The sequence below is a fragment of the Fringilla coelebs genome (assembly GCF_963513975.1).
Source record: "Fringilla coelebs genome assembly, chromosome: 20".
NCBI classification, from domain to species: domain Eukaryota; kingdom Metazoa; phylum Chordata; class Aves; order Passeriformes; family Fringillidae; genus Fringilla; species Fringilla coelebs.
This window is the reverse complement of record NC_140046.1, coordinates 3,089,468-3,113,510: the sequence shown is the minus strand read 5'-3', so window position 1 is coordinate 3,113,510 and position 24,043 is coordinate 3,089,468. Positions and strand designations below refer to the sequence as shown.

General features: G+C 45.6%; 1 protein-coding gene across 2 annotated transcripts in view; it reads left to right on the top strand.

Moving 5' to 3' along the window:
* Positions 1-124: 124 nt before the first annotated feature.
* Positions 125-24,043, top strand: part of VPS53 (VPS53 subunit of GARP complex) — a 59,829-nt gene continuing 35,910 nt past the window's right edge. For both annotated transcript variants that reach the window (XM_084219329.1, XM_084219328.1), the window contains exons 1-7: positions 125-228; positions 2,755-2,835; positions 3,862-3,911; positions 4,675-4,741; positions 18,625-18,711; positions 18,948-19,063; positions 20,167-20,286. In XM_084219329.1, the coding sequence (XP_084075455.1) occupies positions 145-228; positions 2,755-2,835; positions 3,862-3,911; positions 4,675-4,741; positions 18,625-18,711; positions 18,948-19,063; positions 20,167-20,286 (605 nt within the window). In that variant the 5' untranslated portion in view covers positions 125-144. The remainder of the gene's footprint in view (positions 229-2,754; positions 2,836-3,861; positions 3,912-4,674; positions 4,742-18,624; positions 18,712-18,947; positions 19,064-20,166; positions 20,287-24,043) is intronic.

The following is a 24,043-nucleotide window of genomic DNA, read 5'->3' as shown; positions in this document are numbered from 1 at the left end:
CCGCCGGGCGGAGGCTCCGCCCCCGTCCGGTTAAACCCCGCCCACTCAACGGAACCACGCCCGTCCAGGCGCCTCCCCGGTGCCCCAGGCCCCGCCCCCGGCGCCCCGCCCCTCCCGCGCGCTGCCGGCGGAAGCGGCGCCGCCATGGAGGAGGACGAGCCGGAGCTGGAGGCCGGGCTGGAGGCGGCGCTGGAGCTGGCGCCCGCCGTGCAGGCCGCCATCGAGCAGGTGCGCCGGGCGGGTCCCCCCGCGCAGGGGACAGGTGCGGGCACGGCCCGGGGCCGCTCGGTGAGGCCTGCGGCCGGCTCCGGGCCCCTCCCCGCCGGCTCCGGGCCTTCCGCTGCTGGGCCCGGGGAGCCCCGGGCTGGCCGAGCCCCGTCAGCCCCGGGTGGGCTCGAACAGCCGGGCCCGCGTCGGGGGCTGAGCGTGGCTCGGTCGTGTCCCCGTCAGCGGTGTGGCGGTGCCGTGGTGTCCCCGCCGCCGGTGGCAGACGTGTTCCGCGGGGCGGGAGCAGCGCCGGGCAGCCCGGTGCCTGCGGCTCGGCTGGAAGAGCGAGAATGGCAATGTCCTGGTTGGCTTGTGGAGAAACACACGGGGCTTCCATCCAGAGGGTGCTGGCACTGCCCGGGCTCCCCAGGGAACGGGCACGGCCCCGAGGCTGCCAGAGCTCCAGGAGGGCTTGGGCACCGCTCCAGGGCTGCCCAGGGTGGGGCTGTTGGGTGGGCTGTGCAGGAGCAGGAGCTGGAGTGGATGATCCTTGTGGGTCCCCCACACCTCAGGGCATTCTGTGTTCCAATGTGTGTTCCCTGAAACCCTGTGTGGCACCTGGAGCCCTTCAGAATCCCGTGAGAACCCAGGGTCAAACCATGGCCCTTGTTCTCTGTGACTGAGCCTGCCCTGCCTGCAGCGACCCTTCCATCCCCAGCGCTCTTCCCTGGCACAGAAGTCTGTGCAGCAGCAGTGTCTGTCTCACAAAGCAACCCTCAAATAAGTTTTTGCACTTTCTTGAGTGTTTGGGCTTGTGGGTTACTTTTGGTGGCCCTCCTGGAGGAGCAATGGGTGACGTTGGGAACTGGTAAATGAAATGGCAACTTCTAAAAGACACCTAGAGCCTGTCCAGAGAAAGAATCCTCTGCACTTGTAGACATGAGTGTTTGAGCAGTGGAGAACCCGCCACATGCCTGGCTGAATTATTTTAACAAAGACTAAAGCTGTAGGAAAATATTCACATCCTGAGCACTGGGAGATGTTGAGCATGACACCACCTGCTGCTTTCCAACTTCCCCTCTGGCACTTCCCAGCCCAATAATGCTGTTGTTCCTGTCAGTGTTCCTTAACCAGTTTTGGGGCAAAAGCTGCCCAGTTCTGGTTAAATGAGCAGAGCTGGCTCAGCTGCCCTGCCGGAAGCGGGGTGGGGAGCACGGGCAGGACTGGTGCCCCACCAAAGCCAGGCTAGCATTTCTGATTAATAGGTTGTGACAAACTGCTGGGAGTGACAGCTCCTGCAGCTGCTCCAGCTGCCTGCAGCACTGATCCCTATCTGCAGTTTGAATGGAGCTCCTGAGCAGCCTTTATCTCCCATCTCACCTCTCATTTCATCTGCTCTTAATACTTGTGGAGATGTGGGGTTTGTGTGATTGATTGAGTGTGAGTTGTGAGCAGGATGATGATGCAGTTGTGTTCTTACTGTGGGGTGATGTCAAAGCATTTTCTTCACTCACCAGGGCCTCGTGCATGTTTAACTGCTGCCTCCTTCTCCTTGGCCACAGGAGTGACTGGGAAGGCTTCCCAGGAGGGCTGGTTCAGGCAGAATTTGCTTTTATCTCACAAAATCACTGATTTCACAGTGCAACATGTATAAAACAGCATAAATGCTGTTTCATGTGCCCAGGAGTGAAGGCTTTCAGTGAGCAGGGGGATGCTGTGGGGTCAGCTCTGCTTTGGCCATGGGGTGCAGAGCTGATGGCTCTGTAAATGTGGGACAGATAGCAGAATCATGGAGTACTTTGGGTTGGAAGGGACCTTAGAGACCATTTCATTCCTTCCAGCATCCCAGGCTGATCCAAACCTCATCCAGACTGACCTTGAACCCTTCCAGTGGTGGGACATCCACAACTTCACACAGAAGGGAAAGCACCACACTTCAGACAAAAAGCAAATCCTGGCAGTCATGTTTGTGTTGTTTGAACTTCTGAGGAGAGATGAGATCTGTTTTCACCACAGCTGCTCTTTCCCCCTTCCCAAATCATTCAGCAGATTGTGTTTCTCTTCTGTGAAAAGTGGCAAACCCAAGTCTCCAGAGAACCTGTACAGCCACTCCTTAATTCATCACATTTCCTGTTCCAGGGCTGTGGAAAGCAAACCCTCTGTCTGTCACCATGAGGCCTGGTAAAGCTCTTGCCAAGAGCAGGGCAGAGCCTCAGTTTGTTCCCAGACAGCAGCAAAAGCATCACCATGGTTTGGGATACAGAGCTTGTGTTTGGGAATTCCTGGCTGGATGGGTTGTGCCAGGGCTGTGTGTGGAGTCGTGTGTGTGAATTATCTGTGTTTATCCAGGCTGATATCCACAGGAATTTTGGGAGGTCACAGCCCTGCAGAGCCTGTGGATGTTCTACTCCTGGCCACTTGTTAGGGAAATGCTGTGAAACACAGCTGGAAGTGGGGGCTGAGGGAATTAAAAGTTGAAGAAACTGTGTAAAGTTACAGAAATCACTGATGATGGTTGATTGTGTTTGTTTTCCTCCCTCTTTCCAGGTATTTCCCAGCCAAGATCCACTGGACAGAGCAGATTTCAATGCTGTGGAGTATATTAATGCTCTCTTTCCCACTGAGCAAGTAAGTAATGCTCCAAATACTCTCAGACTTCACTTCCACACTTTTTACTATCAGATTTTACTTCCACCCTTCAGTGTCAGGGTAACCTGACACCAAATAACCAAAGCAGTGTTTAAACTGTACCCAAACCTTTCATTATGAACACCAGCACAGGAAATAAAGCTTTAACAGTAATCACTTCTTCAATTTGCAGCTCACAGGGTTACTGTCATTATGTGGTCTCTTTCCACCCAGAGTGTTTGCTGCAGTTAAAGTCATGCTTTGATTTGTAGAAATAAATTAATTTTCTGTGTGAATGGAGTAAATGTCATAACTTGCCATTTATCAATCATGGGTGAGTTCCTGGGGTTTTCAGCCAAATCAGGCAGGTCTTTCCTGTACAATATCACAGGAGAGTTTGGACCCAATTGTTTCTTTTGTGATTTAAAGAATGATATTGCTGTGGGCCCACATCCCTGCTTTGTGTTCCCAACTTCAGCCCCAGGGGGAGTTTTGGATTAACCTCTTACCAAACAGAGATGTTTCTACAGGTGAAGTTTGTATCTTGAGGCTGCTCCAACATCTCTCATGTCTGAGATCCTCTGCAGCACTGTGGTTTTGGCTAGCAGCTTTCTCTAGTGCTGTGGCTTGGCTTTTCCCCTTTGCCAGCAGCGAGGAGCTGCTTCCCCAGCAGTGCCTTCCCTGCAGCTCCTTCCAGCCTATTTTCTGTGGGTCTGGGCTCTGCAGGGGGGTCTCAGCCCCAAGGCTCTGTCCCCATCCCCACTGCCCACTGGAGGTCACTGTCACACCGTTCTGCTGACAAAGGACAGGCAGAGCTCAGGCATGGGGGAAGCCTGACCTGTCTTTTTCTGCTCTTTGTGAGGTGACACAGAAGCAGCTGAGTTATCTCAGTTCTTCCACCTGTAAAACAAAGCCATTGCTCTCCTCTTCCCCAGCACCCCTGTGTGGTGAAGTGTTTGGGATCACATTTTCCTCTGTAAAGCATTCACCATTTCACTTCTCTCTGATTTTTTTTTTCTATTCCAGTCTTTGGCAAACATTGATGAAGTAGTGAACAAGATCAGGTTGAAAATAAGGTAAATATTTCTGCATTTCATTGCATCTCAGGTCTGATTGTCACAAGGCTTCATAAAGTGCTTCAGCTGACAGGATTTAGTTTGTTTAAAAGGCATGGATAGGACCAGCCTCAAGTCTAATAGTGGCACAGAATCAATTATAATTTTTATATTTCACTTCTATTATGTGCTCTTCAGGCCTTTCAAGCTGATGGGTTGCAAAGTGCAGCTTTGAAAAACAACTAAGAATCAAGAAGTATACCAAATTTTAGTACAGTTTGAAGGCTGAGTGAGCAAACTACCCAAAAAACTCAGTTGCCAAGAATTCATTGCTTTTGGGGTCAGAATGTAAATTGTAAAAAACTCTCACTCTCTATTTTTAAATTGTCATTATTGGTCCTAAAAGTACAAAATAAACACAAGTGTGCATGAAATACTTAAACTTTCTGTGCTGACTGATACTGCCAGCCTGAAATGATTGAGACAGCACTTTCATATGTGTGAAGCTGAAATTCAAACAGGCAAGGGAGAGCTGACAATATTGCTTAAGGGAATGGGAATGCAGGAAACCCTGGTTAAATTAGGAAATGGATTTTTATTTTTGCAACAGGACTTTGAAGTTGTGCAAGATTGAAAAGAGAGGGATGGGGGGAAATAATGAGTTTAGCATTGGTAAGAGCAGGGTTTTCTGTTTTAAATTGGTTCTGCAGCTCTCAGGACTCCCCCAGCTGTTTGGGTCAGGCTCCCAGAGCCTGGGTTTGACTCTCTGGGGTTTTTCCTGCAGGAGGTTGGATGACAACATCCGAACCGTGGTGAGGGGACAGACCAACGTGGGACAGGATGGCAGGCAGGTATGTGCAGCCAGCAGTGCCAGGGCCTCTCAGCTTGGCATGACACCCTGAGGAATGGCTCTGGCAGGCAAAACTCCACTGCTGCTGTTCCTGAGATGTTCCTGTGCCTCTTACACCGATGAGCTGCTCACTCAGCAGCTGTTGTGACCTGCCTAACTCTCTGAAGGGAATGAGGAATTGATTTAAAGATCAAAAGCAGGAGGCCTGTGTGCCACTCTGGAGCTGATGATAAAACAGGCAGCACTGAACAGGTACAAGTACATTTGATCCTGGGTGGGGATCAATACCAGGCTGTTTGTCCTTTTGCTGGGGTGTCCCAAGTTCTGTCACTGTGCTGATCACTGGCTGCCCCTTCCTCTTGCAGCTGCTGTTCAGCCCTCAGGTTTTCACTTGTTTTTAGCCTGACAGAGGTGTTTGCTGGGGATTCAGTACTGGTGAGCACAGCCATGTCTGTTTCCTGTCCTGTTTTACACCAGGGGCATTGAACCTTGAACCATCACTCAGGGTTCCTCAGTGACTTCTTAACACCAGCCCTAACCCTGGCATGGGGTACTGACCCTCTCTATTTCCCACTCCTTGCTCTCACAGCAACTGGTATCTATTTCTAATCCTATTTCTGCCACAGAGCCCTCAAGGGAATTATTTATTTCACCTGCCTATGCTTTTATCTTGCTTTAGAAAAACACGAGAGCTGCTTGCTCACCTGTCCTAGCAGAAGTAGTTGAATCATGGATGTCTAAGCACTGCTGTTAAACTGGGGATGTGCTTGGGATGAGGCTTAGCTGGGAGTGGTGCTCCTGTAATTACTGTGCAGGAGGGAGAGCAGCAATCAGGTGGGGTGGTGGCAATTACAGAAATTGAGGAGGGAGTGGGGACTGGTGCAGTGCTTGGAGAGTTTGGCTGTGATTGGAAAGCTGGACCTGTTGTAACCTTTTGGGCCCATCTGAGAGGGTAAATTCTCTGAAAGAACACAAAAGAGTGGGATTGAGAAGAGCTGAGGGTGAGAATTGCCTGGAGTGCCTCAGAGCTTGGAGAAAAGCATGAGCACAAGCAGTGCCATGATCAGTGCCTGTGGGATAACAGGAGCATTTCTGTGCTGTGGAGATTGGCCAGCTTTGCTCTGAACTCTCTGCTGGGTCTGTGCTTTCTCACTCTTCCATCCCTTTGAAGTTGTCCAAGGCATGGACAGAAGGACCTGCAGAGTGTCCTGCTCTGGCTCTGCTGCCCTTCCTTCAGTGTGCTTGAACAGGAACCAGTTAAAATCCTGATTAACTAAAAACCATCAAGTGTTCACTTGGGTGTCCTTGCAGGACATATTTCAAGTGGCCTGGAGCTGCAGTTAATCACAAATATTCCTATATGTAGCTGTGGATTTTCCTGTTTTCCCTCATTTTGCTGCTTTGCAAAGTAGAAGCAAACTTTAAGACAGATGCCAGAGCTTGCAGTGGCATGGGCTGAGGCCAGACAATCTCCCAGGAGCACAGCTGTTGTTTCTTACTTTGAGATCCTAACAAATACTGAAACCATTCCATTATTTAAAGTGTTACTTCTCTGGGAAGAAAAACAGATTGATTCTGAAATGCTGTGAGCTTTTTCTTTCTATGTTTCTAATCCCAGCCCATTGTTTGACACCTGGATATGCATTTTTTTTGTGTGAATTGCTGGAACCAGACTGTTGGAGTGGCAGGACTTGGCTGGGTCTTGAAGTTTAAAGCAGTGAAGGAGCATCAGCAAGCTCAGATTTTGGGGGTCACAGGGACCAGCAGCAAAGGAGGTCACCTTGCAGTGCTGGGGAACTCCTGAATGGCATTTCAGTTTGACATGGAATTTTAGATTTGTCACCCCAAAATCAGAGGAAGCCTAGAAGAAACGTTTGCTGTTGTTGTCACCCCTGCCCTGTGTCCCCTGAGTGTCCTGGGTGCTGTGTGGGGGAGTGAGGCAGCCCTTTTCACATGACCACCCTGTTGATAGCAGATTGTGGGGGTGCAAACCTTGTTTTCCAGCTTCAGCTGCCTGTTCCTATGCTGAAAAGTGCCTTTGTTTAGCCAGCATATTCTCAGGAGGAATCAATGACATTTGGAAATGTTTTTATAGAGTAAGAGGCCTGACTGCTCCCACTTGGAGAGGAAGGGTTTTATTTTCCAATGCATGTTAAGAATTTGTTTTGAAATAACTGAAAACAAGGTGCTGTTAAGGCAGGTCAGTTCTGTGCTTGGAAGGGAGTTGCTGTTTTCCTTATTTAGTTTTCCTGGTAATTTGGTCTCACAGCAAAATTAAGTTCTTCTATTCTTACTGATCTTCTGTATTACTAAATTTGCAGGAAACTTGTATCCTCAAGACCAGTATTTCCCTGCAAAATTGGATTGACACATCCATGTGGATAGATAGTGTCATCCTGTGAGCCTCACCCTCAGGCAGCCCAGGATGAAGATGATTATTGCATTTTATCATCATAACCACAACTGCAAACCACCCTTGGTTAGGAAGGAAACAGTTGGCAGCTTTTGCAAGAGGTTTGAAACAAAGCTCAGAGGCAGCCACATCAGTAAATTCAGTCTCTAATCTTCTTCCATTTTTAACTCTTAAGAGTTAGAGATGTCTTCTGCCTGTAGTGCCCAGAACTTGCAGCATGCTGGCTTTTGGAAAAGTCAGACATTTTTGGAAAATTCCTGTCCTTTGATTTCCATCCCTTGGCACGCTGAGATCCAAGAGGAACGCTGCAATCCATCAGCCCTTTGAAAGCATGTGCCACAAATAAAAGTGCATCTGAACTCTGATTTTGTAGCTGCTTGAATTTCAGTGGGAGCTGAGGATCCTGTGTATTTAACTGCAGGATTGGGCCTGAAAGGTGTTTTTCAAAAGCATCTTCCCTTCTGCCACATTCTCTCCTAACAAGCCCTGATACTGTGGCCAGTCTTTGCCAGCCTTGCCTGCCTGTGTTGTGTTGGAGATGTCCTTGTAAATAATAGTTTGAATAAACTTCCTTTCAGTCTCTGACTTCCTTCCAAGGGAAATACAAACCCTGGATGCTGTAACAGAAGAAAAAAAAAAATTGTTTAGGTCAAAGCAAGGCAGGAGGGGATTCTTTGCTGAGTCCCTGCCCTCAGCTGCCTGTGCTGGTCCATCCCTGCTGCCCTGGCAGGTGAGGGAGCTCAGCCTTGGCTTTCCCATCTCCTGTCAGCCAGAGCTGCCCAAAAAATGCTTGGGAATCTTGTGCAGGCACTTAAACCCCTGTAATTCAAGCAGCATGGAATTATCACCAACCTACCCTATCTCTTTTTTAGACACCAGTGATCCAGGCAGGTTCCTAGAAGACAAGCTGAGCTTATCAGCCTGGCCAGCCTGGGATTTTTGGAGGAGAAGGGGTTATTTACCACCTGAGCCCAGCAAGGAGCTTTCCAAAGCTGTCTTGTGGAGGAGCCTTGTTGAGAGCTGCACCTTCCCAGCTGTCCAGGAGAGGGGAGCCCAGCCTTGGTTTTGAGAGCAGGATAACATTTTCAGAGGAATCTAAATCCCAGTCTGAGCCAGTGGGGAATATGGAGTGTGCAGCTATGGAAATGTGCTCTCTGTGCTCCTTAAGGAAAAGGAGACCTTAGGGGATGGGAAGTCCAAAATCCTGATTGCAGATCCAGCTGCTCCAGCTGTGATGGAGTCTCCTGTCCTGTCTGGCTGGGGTGATGGTTGGGATAACACTTCTGTGCCCCCCTGCCTACTGAGCAGGGCTTTGAGCTGAGTTGGAGCTATGGGAAGGCATTTCAGGAAGAAATTTTCATGTGAAAATAGCTTTTTTTTTTTTTTGTTTTGGTCTATCAGCTTTTAAACTGTTCCCCAAACATTCTTGCTCATGTACACGTGTGTGGATAAATTAGCAGCGAGGTGTTTGAAAAACCAGATTCTGAGTCTAAAAATAAAGATGTGGCCCCAAAAGAGTTATTTAAGCAGCTCTAGAGACAGGAATGCTCCCTTCCCCACAAAGCATAACGTTTCCCAGTTCAAAGCATCTGCCTTTTTGAAATTTTGCCCTAGAATTTCCTCCAAATGCAAAAGCCTTAAAATAGTCTGGCTCATTTGGCTTCCCCTTCCTGGTGCGATATTTCAGTGAAATCTGCAGACAATGCCCCAAACCTCAGAAATTATCTCACTAATGATCCTTTTATGGGAGGAAACAACAGCCGTGGGTGGAACATTCCTCTGCAGGGTGTAACAAAATTTTCCTTGGGAGTCCCAGACTTGGACTCTTTTGGATGCCTTGGGAGAGGCTGGGAATGCAGGAGCTGCTGTGCTTCGGTTGTAACAGTTTCTAGGGAGCCAGTGCTACGCAGATTTTTCCTCTGGAAGGTTTTTTTTTTTCTCCCTCAGAGCTGCTGCTGAATTGGAGTGTGGGCTGACCTTGCTGAGAGCTGCAGCCCAGTTGTGGCATAATTTCCTCTGTGCCCTAGGGTGCAGTATAAAAAGTTCCCATAGATTTTTCCAGGGAGTGTTGAACGCTCTCCCTATGGTTTGATGTGTCACTCCTCAGTTGTGTTTATTGCTGGAGCTTCTGCATGGACTGGCTGTAATTTTTCTGACAGTTGCTGACATGCCTTTACTGGTTGTTTGGCTGAAGCTGCTTCACCTATCAGGCTTTTGTCCTTGTAATAAGTGGCCTCTGCATTTGCTGCTGGTTTAACTCTTGGCAGTGTCTGTGTAACCAGGGTGAGTAAAAGTGAGGTGGATTCAGCTGAAATCCATTTTAGAAAGAATCAAGAGCCCCAGAGGAATCCCAAGATCCCAAATGGATTTGTGGCTTGATAGTTGAAATCTAAATAAAACCCAACAAACATCTTTCTGTTATCTCTGGTCCATCTTTCCCATCCTGCCCTGTGCACACAGAGTGTGTAAGTGACTGAAGTTGCATCAAACAAAGACTGTGTTTCAAAGAAAAACATGGTTTATTGCTTAATGTTTCTGATTCTGTTAGGGTCTGGCTCAGTTAGTGCTAGAACAAAGTTAAGTGTTAACCAGAAGTGCAAATGGATGTGCCTGGGCTGGGAAAAGCTTTGGATGTTTCTCATGGCTGAAGATACTGGCTGATAACTTGGATTGCTTTGCTTGGCCCTGTCTTTGTTTTGCTCCAGGAAAACAGTGATATGTATTTTCTTTCTCACAACTCCAGCAGTACAAGAAAAGGAATGGCAGCTGCTGTGGTCAAGTGATAGGAATATATCCTTGCTGCCCAGACAGTTCAGCTGGCCATCCCATCCTTTGGTCAGCCAGGGCTGTCCTCCCTCCTGGCATGTAAAAATGAACATCTGGGCTCTGCAGCTGTGGGGAGACTCTGCCTGCCCTGCCCTGGGTGTGCTGCAGAGTCTGGCAGTGTTTGAGCCTGTGGAAGGAGCAGGCTGTGTCTGGCAGAGAAAAATGCCCACCGGTTGTGGGTTTGACAAGGTCATAGCTGGAAATATGTGAAATACTCCCTTGGTTTTTCTTTTCTTTAAACAGAGATCAGGAAACACTTTGGAGAATCAATAGAGGGAGGAAGGAGGAGATGAAGATGGAGAGTGAGCAGAAGAGGAGAGGGATGCAGGTGCTGCACAGGGCAGTGGCAGTGGGGTCCTCTGCTGCTTTTCTGAGCAGTGTCCTGAGCCCCAGGGCAGCTGCTGGGTGGTGTCACCACAGTCAGTGGCTTGTCCCCTCCAGCTTTGTGAGGGCTGGGTCCAGGAGTGTCAGCCTGGCAGGCAGGGAGCTGCTTTTGTGCTCTGTGTGCATAGACCTGCTTAAGAAGCAGCTGTGTTTCTTCAGCCTCCCTCTTTCACCTCCACCAGTGTGCAGGTGACTTTTCTGACTGCAGGTTGTGTTTCCTGCTGGACTGAGGCACCCAGTGCCTGCACATCTCCTACCCTGGGCACTTCCCTGCCATTGATTTGTTTATTTAAACACCTGCTCACTTCCAGCCATCAAATTCCAGCGCTGCTTCCTTGGCCCCAGTGCCAGGTTTGGCTCACATGGGAGGTGTTGATGTGCCCCTGCTGCTGGGACAGCACTGACTGTCATAATCTCTTAATAAATAATTAAACCTAAGTCTCTGAAATATGTGGGGGCTATTTTGTGTCACAATCCCTGATGTTGTAAGCACCATCTTTCAGTTACATTCGTTCTCTCCTGCCTGCCTAAGCTTTATCACCTGGATTTTTATGAATGGGTCATTATTCTGAAATGTGAGCATATGAAATATGACCAGTGTTAGATTTCAATACCTTTTTAAGATAGTGAATGGATTGGGGTTAAATATGGGGTTTTAAGCTGTGTGACTTCATATATTTTATAAAAAGTCATGCCACAGATTCTGTAAGGCTCCAGCTGAGTGATTAAAGTCCCATAATATTCTTTTGTAACCCATGAATAATAAGCAGGAGCTGAGCTGCCAAAGTGAGTTTCATTCAGAGTCATTTCCCTAGTGAATTGTGACAGCTGGACAATGTCCTTCCCTTGTAGTGACACTGAGCTTTTTCTAGCCCAGAACACGTTCAGTGAACAAGGTTTCAGGTGAATGGCATGCCAGGAAGAGCTGGTGCTGTTCATTCTCATGCTGGCATAACTTTTGCCATCTGCTGCAAGGCAGGAGCAAGTCTGAGCTTGACCTTGCCTTGTGCTTCAGCTCAGGGGATGTTCCTGTCCTGCAGCCTGAGGCTGGGGATGGGGTTGTGCTTGTGCTGGCAAGAGGAAGGTGCTGGTGGTGTTGAAGGCACTGCAAGCTGCAAAGTGTGACCAGTCCTGTGTGGCTTTGATGCCAACCAAGCAAGAAACCCAGCCTGGAAACAGAATTCCAAACAGGCAGGAGATTGTGTCTTATTGTGCATGTTTTAAATTCTTTTTTTCCCCTTTTTTATCTTTTTTTTTGTTGTTGTTGCCTCACATTTTTGATGTGTGGTCATGTTTATTCCAGCTGTGTTGCATCCATGCTTACAGCAGGTAAACTGACAGGAATCCCACTTGGAAATCCCTCCTTGCAGGGTTCTTGATGTGCCTCCTTTCCCCCCATTTCTTTTTGCCTTTAAACTCTTCACCTGTGCTGATTCTGACTGGGGCAGAGAAAGAGCCCCATACTTGTGATGAAAATTAACTCTACCCCAACCCAAAGCAGCACATGAACCTGGATAAGAATTCATCTTGCAAAATCTGCTGTAACTTGAGTGGTTGCTAAACTTTTCCCTCCACAGAAGTCAAGCTCTGAAATTGCAGATGTGGCTCTGAAATTGCAGATGTGGCTCTGAAATTGCAAATATCACTGCCTGCAGTGTGCAAACACCTCAGCACACAGACAAGCTGGAGTCCCTCAGTCATTTTCAGTCTTCCCAAATAAACTGAGTGTGTTTTCCCTCTGATCAAGCAAACACAGGATGGGAGGAGGGTGAGCAGCATTGCCAGGGGCTCTGGGTTCTCTGAGGTGTGTGCAGCAAACCCCTGCAATCAGGCTGTCAACACAAACAGGAGGGCAGAGCCCCAGCTTGGCTATTCTGACATAGATAAGGAGAATAATGAGTGGCTGCAGAGATTTTGCTACATGATAATAGTGTTTAATTTTGGGCGTGGGGCAAGGCTGTGGCTGCTCACCTGCCACGTGATGAAGCTGTAGTAACCTGCCATGAGGTGATGGTGAAGCTGTAGTAACCTGCCATGAGGTGATGGTGAAGCTGTAGTAACCTGCCATGAGGTGATGGTAAAGCTGTAGTAACCTGCCATGAGGTGATGGTAAAGCTGTAGTAACCCACCATGAAATTATATATATATATATTTATAAATACTTATAAGTACATATATAGTATTTATAATGCCTTTAAAATATTTTATATATTTATATAATACATTTATAGTATTTATGCTATATTGGGCCAAGAAGCTCCTAGTGCTCTGGTGTAAAACCATTTATTCCCAAATCCTTGCTATTCAAAAGCTGCACCACCAGCATCAACCTTTTTTTTTTAATTTTTAACCTTTTTATTTCCAGTTCTCATTATAAATATTACCATGAGGTAAGGATGAAGCTGTAGTAACCCACCATGAAACCCAAGCCTGATCAAGCTCCAGAGGCTTTAATTTTTAGGTTGTGCAATTACACATTTAAATGTCCACAGTGCCCTGGTGCAGATTAGGCACTGTAAAACTCATGTAAAATTACTCACTGGAGCAAGGCCACCCAAACCTCTGCCACAGCACTTCAGCACCTTTCTCATAGTGCAGGGCTGGGTGATTCAGTAAAATCTGGGGTGCTGCAGACACCCCTGTGCAGGGCTGGGTGATGCTGTAAAATCTGACAGCTCACAGAGGTGCTGCACCAGCCCAGGGTGCAGTTCAGGAGTTAAGCTGCCAAGTTTTGGCCAGAACTACCTGGAAATCAGCTGTCACTTCACCCCTTGTGTCTGCCAGTGTTTGTGCAGCTGTGGAGAACGTGGGGTTTGATTTCTAAGCGTGATTTGGGGTTAAGTGGAGGGGCAGTTCCAGCAATTTGGAGCTTTGTGCAATGTTGGATGTAATCTGCTGATAGAAAGTGTCCTGTGCAGCCTGAGTGGTTGGGATTGGAGCTGATGGCACCAAACTCTCTTCTTCAGTGACAATTGTAGTAGTTATGTTCTATTTGCTGACCTGCCAGGGTAGAAATCTGCTAAAATCCAACCCCAGGGTGATGAGCCCTTCAGGTTTGCCTGCTCAGGGAAATCAGCTGCAGTGCTTTAGCTGTAAAACTTGGGGGTTTTCTCTGAAATGAAATCAGTCTGAGAATCAAAGTGAATTTCCACCCTTCCCCAATCTGGAGGGACTCGTTTGTATGAGGTTTCAGCAGCAGAAAATGTGAGGCTGGTTCCAGTGTGAGAGGGCTGCTTTGAAATCTCCACAGCTGAGGCTCCTCAGAGAATTGGGGATGGGAACTTTATTTTTAGTCGTGGTCTAAATTTTCATTGATCTGGGCTGGAAGTGTGACAGCAAATGAAAGAAGCATTAACACTCAGAATTCAAGAGCAGGGACCAGGCCAGGAGCATTAAATTCTCAGCATCATGACCACAGCCCTATTTGTAACATTAAAAATACATTTGGATGCTGTGAATTTGGCAGATGTCAAGTGTCTATAAAACACTTGGTAGAGGGCAGCTTTCTGATGTGAATAACAACATTCAATTGAACTATATATTGGCTAGAATCAAATAAAAATAACATGTTTCTAGCACAACACCAGCAAGCAAATAGAAACCAGGGAGGTATTTTAGCCATGACTGAGGGAAAAAAAAATGTTAGTTCAGTTAATCCCCAAGCAAGGAAACTTCATCTGAAAATTTGCTTTTTCTCCCACTTCACTTGACATTTTCTAGTAACACACAGGCCTCTTAATTCCTATTTGCATATTTCCTGGTACTGAAGTATTTTCTTGCACAAGATTCCTGATGGGATGCATAAGGAGCTATTTAGAAATTAACACACCCACTAATGAGCTGCTGGTTGATGGGGTGATGTGACAGCTCTGTACCTGGGCTGGAAGGGGAGGAGGAGGAGGCTGTGTCCATCTGCAGCACTGCAGGGATTTGGAGACACTGACTGTAATTCACTGGGCTGTTTTTTTTTGGCTGGAATAATTGTTGCTAACATGTTTTTGTGTGTATGAATGTCAGCCTGGTACTGTAAGCCACTGGAACATAACCTTTTAGAGAATGCATCACTTCCAAATTTAACAAACAAGTCACAGTCTGGTCCCACCTCTCGACTGGGTTATTTTCTTCCCTCCTTCTGCTGCTTGGAAGATCTGGTGTGAAAAGGTGACACAAGGAATGATGTGTGGTCTGACCTCAGGAGTTGCTTGGGACAATGCCAAGGAAAGCAATTTTTGAGGCAGTCTCTCAGTGATTCATGGCTTTCCTCTGCTCCCTATTGTTTTACACCGCTGCCTTTGGAGTCTTTTGCTGTCACATCTCAAGGTGAAGGAGGTTGCAGAGCTGTGGCTGATTCATGGGCTGTGTTTTTCCCTCCACCTTTGGAGAATTTGGCAAACAGCAGAGCTGCTCACTGGCTGCCCAGCTTACCTGAGCTCAGGCTGTGAGCTGGAGCTGAGTTTTCCACCTCCTGCGTGCCGTGTCTCAGCTTTCTGCTGCGAGCACAGGAGCTCCCACTGCATAAATACTGGCTGAAAACCAGAGATGGCTGAAAACACACAGTGGCCTTAAACTGGGGGACCCCTTTGTGTGTTCCTGTCTGTGAATTCTTTTGGGATGTCCCTTCTGCAAGGCAGCCCCAGGAGCAGGACAGGCCCCATCCCCTCCTTCCCTGCTGCGCCCAGGCTGTGTCAGACACACTAAACCACGGGAGGAGGAATGTGATCCCTGGCTTGTACCAAGCCCTCTGTGGCTGCAGCCACTCCCCCCATGGCTGGTCCTGCCAAATTTACTAATTTAGCTGGTCTTTGCTAAATTTACACCGCTCAGAGCAGTTGGGAAGCCTGGGGTCAAACCTTAGGGGAAAAGCTGGGACACGGCTGGCTCTGCCCTCTGCATCCCCAGCGTGGTTCTCAGCTGGTGCTGGCACTCAGAGGTTGCACAAAGTTGAATAAATAATTCTGATGGGTTAATTGTAGCTTGCAGGCTCAGCTGTTGATTAGAGTCATATGGTGTTTTTCCAGCGTGTCACAACCTTGGTTTCAACATCCTCGTTTCGTATAACCACAACAGATGATGTCTCCAGTGTTTCTTCCTGGTCCCCTGCCCCCAGAATGAACTGCTGGTGGAGGGAAGGAAAGGCAATAACTTCACTCCTGGTTGCTGTTTGGGGTGTGTTCATTTCCATGTTTCCCAGTTGCACTGATGAGGAAACCAATCAATGAGTGAGGCAAGGTGAAGGCACAGCTGGGAGATCACTGCCTGTCATCCATCATGGCAACAGACACACTGCAATAAAAGCAATTCCTGGCCTCTTGATACTGTTTTTCCCTAGAATTTCTGTCCAAAAGAAACCTATTAATAAAATAGTAACAAAAGCAGTAAGAAAATGCTTTTAAAATTCATGATTCACCCTTGTAGCAGGAGCAGAGTGTGAAGGGAAATGCATTTTTTCCTTCAACGTGGCTGTTTTCCCCTCTCTTTTTACAGCTGAAAGAACAGTCATTAATTACATTAATAAACTTCTGTATTGCACCTTGAGCAATTAGACCCACTTTGATGCCCTAGATGTTAGTTTCTTATCCCCTAATAACACTGTTTATTAATTATGAGGTGTTTTCTTATATTTGAAATTTGTTTTTCTATTTGCTTTGCTCTGTTTTTATAGTAATTGGGAAGGTGATGGTTTTCTTTCCTTATTGGTTAATTTTCTTTATTTGTTTATTGGTTAATTTTCTTTATTTGTTGGTTAATTTTCTTTATTATTGATTAATTTTTTTTTATTTGTTTCCTCTACACACAGTATTTTACTCTCAGATGCTGTGGTTAGAGTGTACAGGAAAAAAAAGTTTAATTGATTTCTTTAAACTGTCTTCTGGGGTTTTTTAATGGTACATATGCATGAAATAACATTTTTTTATCCAGTTCTGAACTTCACACCAGATCTGACAGAGCCCTTCTGACTTTAAAAAAAATAGATTTTCACAGTGTTACTTTCAGCAAATGCTTGAAGAAATGTTTTCACCTCTAAATTTAAATTATACAAATTATATATCCATTTTATAAATATATATAGATGATATAATGTATTGGTGTGTTCTGACTCATGTAAGGAATATGCAGCTCTTTTTTTAGGAGAATAGATAAAGATTTATGTCTTAATGGCTAAGCAAATATTTGGAAGAAAGTTTTAAGGAGTGAAACAAGTGTTTATGAGCAATTCTGATTTACTCAAGTTTGCAGTTGAGTTCCCTGTGTGTGTTTTTTTGGGTTTTTTTAAATTTTTTAACAGTTATGGAAATGTTTTCCCTTCTCTGAGGGATGAGATGCAGGACTGGAGCAGAAGAGCAGCTGCTGTTTGGTGTCTCCCCCTGTCCCAGGCACGTTTCTCTCAGCAGCAGGAGACCACAATCCTTTAATTCATCAGATGGGGCAGAGCACACATTGTCTCATTTGTGTTTTCTCAGAGTTTTTTAGGAGGTGGAAGTGTCAGGACCAGGTGATGACACCAGTTTGTCTTATTTTTGGCAGTTTGCAGTGCTCAGGGACAGAATCCCATTTTTCTCTGCTCAGTGTTCCAGGGGCAGTTTTTAGGTGGGGATTTTGCCCACCCTGAGTGTGCTGCTTTCCACTGAGCTGCAGGAACCTGTTCTTCACCCACTTCCCTGTAAAGGCTGTTTTTAATCACAATTATTAAATATCACCATTAGACAAATAAGTTCTTTTGAAGAATCTCTGAATTCCTGGGACCGTGCAGTAAAATCAGCATTTGCTGTTAGTGCTGAAGCAAAGGGAGACAGCAGTTGGCATCTGTAAAGAATTTCAGGCTGAATCTTGAATTTTATACAGGCCTATCCAAAGCTCAGACCATACAAAACAGTTGCTGCTTGCTTAATAACCCACTTATTAATTCCATTACAGAGCAATGTGCAGCAGGCCTGAGCACAGAGACACAGCTAAGTATGTTGAAAAGAACATTCTTTGCTTCTTTGCTTCGCACTTGATCCTCAAGCCTTTCAATGGAGGAGAAAATTTAATTCTCAAAAGAATTGGAGAGGCTGCAGGGGGCTGTTCAGCCCTGGCCCAGCCACCCTGCAGCACATTTTTGTGTGTTCTTGTCCCTCATTGAACATCTGTGACACCAATCCAGAAAGTGTTAACTTTCACATGATTCAGAAAATTTTTTAGAGGAGGCTTTTCTTTCCCCCCCCCCCCCCTCTGGAAAATGAATTATAAACCATCTCCAGCTTTTATACTTTTATTATAACCCAGCTATATTCCAGCAAAAGCTCCTGGCAGATAGTTTCCTCATCCATTTCCAAATGAAGATGTGTTAAATTTATTTGCTGAAGGAACTTGTAGCTTGTGCTGTAACCTTGGTCATGAGACTGGATATAAAAGCAGAGGGATAGAAGCCCACTTAACAGCAGGGAACAAAGTGGAGCTGGAAATGTTATCAGGCTGGGAAGGCAGAACGTGTAGAATTACTGCAGAAGGCAGATTTTGGCCATGTGATTTTGGATTTTGGATTTTGGACATGTGGCTTCCTTCACTGCATCCACGTGTGCTTCACACTGCTTGTGTGAGCTCAGGCTGTGCCATGGTTGGATAAATAAAAGGGACCAGGTGCCCCAAGAAAATAGCACTAAAATCCTATTTTAAATCCTGCTTTAAATATGAAAAATATTTTTTAATCTTATTAAATGCTGAGAGCCATTTCCTGGCCTCCACCTCTTTACCTGTGCTTAGAAAGAGCCATTCCTCCTGCAGGTGTGTGGAATGGAATCAGCATCATCTTTTCCACCAGGATAATGTCCTGCTAACTCAGCAAGGGGGTTTGGGCAAGCACTCAGTCTTCTATGTGTGTGTTTTTTATTTATAATTAATGATGAGCATAGAGGTCTTGTGGAGTTTTCATTTTTCTGCTTGAAATATCTGTTGATCAGGAGTACGTTCTACCTATTTTTCCACACTTAGTATGTCAATAGATATTCCAGTGACCTTAAAGAGCTGCTTTCATAAAATATCTTGGTGAAATTTTGCCAAAGCATCGTTGTAAAGTGGATACTGAAACCCTGGCCCACTCAGGTTCAATATTCCAACGTGGTACATTGACTTTTGTTGTGCTGCTGGTATTTTCTTTGTAAGACAGCTGCTCCCCTCCAGTGCCCCAGCCCCAGGGAGTGTTAAGAGCAACTGTGCATTTCTTAGAAAGGTGAAAACTGAATGCAGATTTTCTTTCCACTCTGACCTTGTTTCTTTTCCAGGCCCTGGAAGAAGCCCAGAAAGCCATTCAACAGCTCTTTGGTAAAATTAAGGATATTAAAGACAAGGCTGAAAAATCTGAGCAAATGGTGAGCAGCCCTTTCCTTCTGGCCTTTGAAAGGGAGGGGACACTGGCTTTTCCTGTCAGTAACATTTTTGTCCTTGGTCCTGGCTGGTTGGTGATTTCCTGTGTTGAACCTGTGGTGTCCACAAGGCTGCTGAGCTGACACCTCTGCATTCCCAAAGAGCAGAGAGTGGCTTCTTATCTCCTGAAAATTCCATTGCTGGGCTCGATATTCAACCAGAATCCTTTTTCATTCCCTAGGTGAAGGAAATCACCAGGGATATCAAGCAGTTGGACCATGCCAAGCGTCACCTGACCACCTCCATCACCACCCTCAACCACCTCCACATGCTGGCAGGGGGGGTGGATTCTCTGGAGTAAGTCTGGGGATCCTTGCTGTGAAGTTTGTGCAGTGTTCTCTATGGGTCTGGCACAGCCTGCCTGGTTTTTTTTGGAGGGAATTTTGCTCCCAAGTCTGGATTTCTGCTGGCAGATCTGTGTTGCTCTCAGTGACCCCCAGCCTGTGTTGTGTTTCATAGTATGCAGCATCGATTGCTTGAGTTGCTCTGTTGATCCTTGGTGATAAGGAATGAGTCTGGCTTCATTAAGGAATCCTCATTAGAGATGTGCTTTTGGGAATTTGGGAGGATTTTTGTTACTCTTGTATCTAAAACTGCAATGGGTTTTGGTAAAGGTCCACTCTAATTTTCATTCTAGCATGAGTTTAAGGAAATCTTGCAGCTTGTACCATATGTAAATTGGGGGTTAAATATTTCTAAAAATCCTTTTTGGTTTTTTTAATATGCTTGAGGAATATCCAATCTAGGAAAATGCATTTTTTTTTAACATGTTGCATCTGTGAAGTTGCACAGCCTGTTCTTGGTTTGTAGCAAATCCTGCACGAACGCCGGGTCGTGAAATGCTGAGAATTAAATTTTCCTTAGCCTGCTGTCTCCACTGGAATGATCCTAAAGGATGATATAAAAATAAATGAACTTGATTTTTCTTTTTCTTTTTTTTCCCTGTCAGTTCCCTGTGAAAGTTATTAACAGAGAAGTCAAGGCTAATGGCTTTTCAGCATCGTTCTCCTCCAGAGGAGCTTGAGCTCACACTTTGTGTGTGATGACGAATGGCTTCACTCAGGTCATTACAGAGAAATAACATTTACTGCCTCCAGACCCATACTGGGAAGTGGATGCATTCAGTAGTTTACATGTTCCTTGCCAAGTGTTGCTTTTGACATTTATGGGATTTTTTTTTTTTTTGAGGCATTGTTAGATTTGTGCCAGATTGGTTTATTTTAGCATCGCTTAAGTGAAATTTTAATGCAGCGTTGGAATGTTAATGAAGAGCTGTGTGTTTTAGAAAAATAAATGTCAATAGGGAGCAGTGTGACCCAGTGGGGATGAGGTAACCTGTGGAATTACCACCCAGGACTTTCATTGAATCTGCCTTTGTAAATCTCAAATTTCCTCTGCAGGGCTATGACCAGGAGGAGACAATATGGGGAAGTTGCCAACCTTCTGCAAGGTGTGGTGAATGTCTTGGAGCACTTCAACAAATACATGGGGATCCCTCAGATTCGACAGCTCTCTGAAAGGTAAAAGCTTCAAACCCTGAGCACTCCCTTTCCTGCTGGGGAGGAAGGGTAGGAAATGTCTTGGGCAGGTTCAGTCTCAAGGTGGTCACTAAGCCACCATTTCTCCTCAGGCTTGGCTTCATTTGGGATGTGCCAGCTGGGATTTGAGGGAACAAGGTCCTCCCTGTTCTAGGGGACAGTGCTGTCCCTGCCTGAGATGACTTTGCTCATTACTGAGGTACTCCAAGGAGTCTTCCAGGCACAGTCATTAATTTTTTTTTGGTGACTCCCTTTGCTAAGACAGCAGCTGGCTCCCTGTGTTGTTTAGTGATGGAAACAGAGTTTGAATGATTTGTTTGTAATGTTTTCATGTAAAACTGTTGGACTTTCTTTATGGTATAGACACCTCTTCCAGAAAACACAGATGGAATCCATGAAACAGAGCAGAAGAAAAATCCAGTCTCAATTCTAGAGAAGGGATGGGGCCTTGTTTAACAAAGCATTTGACCATAAGAATTTGCTTAAATGAACATGAACATCAAGGAAATGTAAACATATGTCAGTGCTTTTCTGAGTTGAGGCTGTTGTCTGATCCAGCCTTGTGCTCAGAGATTGCTTGCAGTGGTAATGCCCTTTGGGCAGAAACCTGCTGTCATTGGCCATTTTAAGGCCAAATATAATTTAAGCCTTGCTCTAGAATTCTGGCTGCTTTTCCCTCTCTGGTGGGTGATTATTTAATACTTTTGTAGTTGTTACAGAAACCAGTTCAGGCTCCTGCTAACAGGCAGGGTGGTTTCGAGTCAGGCCAGCAGACTGGCAAGGACATGGAGGAAAACTTCTTTTGTTTTGTTCTCCCTTTAAGATAAGGATCTGAAAAGCTCAAGAAAGTCTGTTCCTCCTATTTTTAGAATTGCCTCGGCAGGGTTTTCCTCCCAGTGTTTACACAGGGAGAGCTGCACCATCTGGTAGTGATAGAGGAGGCTGCTGTGGGGTGCAAGGAGCTGCTCTGGGGTGCTGCTGGGAGCTCCTCACCGCTCCACATCCAGGCAGAAAATTCCTGCAGGGAGCTCCATGGCACCATCATTCTGCTTTTGGAGTTTGGCTCTGTGGATGTGTGTCAGGGCCTGGTTTGGAGTTGATTTTTCTCTCTCTTTTGCTTGTGATTCATGAAACATCAGAGGAAGTTTGCCTGGCTTCTTGCAGGGGTATTTTTAGACTGTGAAATTGCTGGGGTTTGATATCTCGTGGATTTGTTTTAATGGTACAAGTGAAGCCTCTAGGATGTTTGGGAAGGCAAGAAATGCTTTAGTAGATGTTGGCACAGAGCTGTGACAGTAACCAATGTCTGTTATATACAATAAGCCCTTTATATACACTGCTCAACCAGCAGATTCTGTTGCTTTCTGAAATAAAAAGCCTCTTTTTTCATGGTGTGAATGGAGTGAAGCCAAGTATGAATGGGAAACCATGGGAAGGAGAAGTGCCTGCTTGGTGCTGTTGGATGTGCTCTTTGTCATGGGGTATTCAATTTAGGTTGCTGCTCCTGGATGCTGTGAGAAGTAATGATGTGTTTTTAATGTTGTTTTCCACCTGTTCTGTCCCTTTGAAAACAACCAAGCCAAAATCCCACTGTAAGGATTCATTGGAAACCTGGACTGAACTCTCAATTAGTTGGCTTCTTGTGCTGCTCCTGTTGAGTACTGATGTAAAAATGTCACAGTTCGTAGCCAAATGTAAATATTTTCCTAAGAGCATTCCTAAAGCAATTTCTAAGGCAGTGCATTGGTAGCTGTTGTAGTAAACAGGAATATTTCCTTATCTCTCAATCCTCTGCTGTTTTCTGTCTTTGGAGGGAGGTACAATTAGTGGTCCCAAACCCACCCAGAAAAAATGATCTTGCAGGCCTAGAAGACAGTGGAAAAAAGCCTGGAAAGTATTTAGGAGAAAGATAATTATAATTTTGCCACAGGAAAACAGGCTGGCTCAGCCTCTTTTTATCTCAGCAAGCTGCCAGGCTTGGTTTAAGATTTCTGGTAGCTTTGGCTAAAGGAATTGTGGTTTCTAGTAATTTAATGTCATTTGAAACATAGCAGTGGGTTTTCTTGTTTTTATTTTTTAAAGGCAGGGGAAACGGGGAACAAAAGCCACTAATAATAAAACAGGAGTCAGAGAAACAGAAATCATTAATAGTGGGATAACCAGAGGGTTTGGCAGCCCCAGGAAAAGGCAATTCCCTGCTGTGTGGGATGGCAGCTGGGATATCCCAGTTTCTGGGGGAACCTACCCAGGGAGAGACCCTTATCAAACCCACCCGAGGCTCTGAGAGATCCTAAATCTCTTATCTGGGCTTGCTGAGCCAGCTCACCTGGTGAAGTGGTTCCCCACACACCCTCAAGGTTGAATGTCCAGGCTTTTCTGGCTGCAGTTCCCACTGCATAGAGAACATTCTGAATTATTCAGAATATTCTGTCAGTGAAGCTGACAGCTTTCCATAGGGGCAATAATCTCCAGTGGCTGAAGCAAGTGCCCCCCTTGTGCTCTGCCTAAGGCAGGTGAGCTCTAAAGAGGTGGCAGAAAGGTTTTCTTGCTTCTGGGTGTGTGTTCATAATTGTGAAAATTACTGAGTGTTTCTCTGTGTGTGATTATATAAAAAGTGAATTTTACTGGCAGTGCACTGGGGCTCCCTGTCCTTGCTCACACCTAAACTTTGGCTCTGCCCTGTCTCTCTCTTAGAAAATATGAAGGAAAAAAAAAAAGATTTAAACTTGTTCTCCCTGCCTGCTTTTGAGAGATTATTTATGCAGGACCTATTTTTAAAAAACACATATTTTCAACATCCCACTTGAGCAAGGCATTCCTGCAAGTTTCTTAATTTAAGGATACGAGAATCCCCATTAAGATTATCCTTAAGTACTTTCCTGAATCAGAGCCTAAAACAACAAAGTTTGTGGACAGGGCTTTTAACTGCTTGACAGAGGCTCTTTGAAATTTGTTGAGTCTTTAGGAATTGGCTGCTGCTCCTTTCAGTGCCTCCCCTGTGCTGCACTGCAGCTGTTGTCAAACAGAAAGGTCCCCACAGCCCCTCAGTAGGAAAGAAGTATCACTGCTAATAGCTTCCAGTTGTTCATACAAACTCACTAATTCCTGTGACTCCTAATTCTACACACTTCTTGTTTCTGGATTATTTAAAAGATAAAAAATATCAGTCTGTTTTCAGTGTCTTTTTTTTTTTTTTCCCCACTTTTTTTCTGGTTTGTTTCTGTGATGCTTTCTCACATGAGCTACAAGTGCTTTCTTGTAGAATTTAAGCAGGAGTAAACCTGTAGCTGTGGCTTCCTCCTTACTGATTAAATTCCCCACTCCTATTTCAACATTTTATGAAGTTGTTAACTGGATGTCTTTACCTGGAAGAGTAGAGGAGTCTCTGAACATTCCTGTGAAGCAAAGAGCTTAAGTGAGAATTATTTTTGACACTGCAGGCAGGAAGCTTTTCCAACCAAATCCCCATAAATAAATCCTGAGGAAGGCAGGTTGTACATCCAGTTAAATCACAGATATAAAGTTCTATTTCAGCCATCAATTTTAAAGGACTGGAATTCTCTGCATTTGGCACCAGGAAAGAATCCAGCATTGTCAGATCATCTCGTGGGTTTTTTGCTACTAATGGAGCTCAAATGGGAAGATTAAAGAAGCAGATCATTCCTTGATAAGGTGGAGGAGTCTTAAACAAGCACAAAAAAAAAAAATTTCCCCAAGTCTTCTGCCCACAGTCTGAACA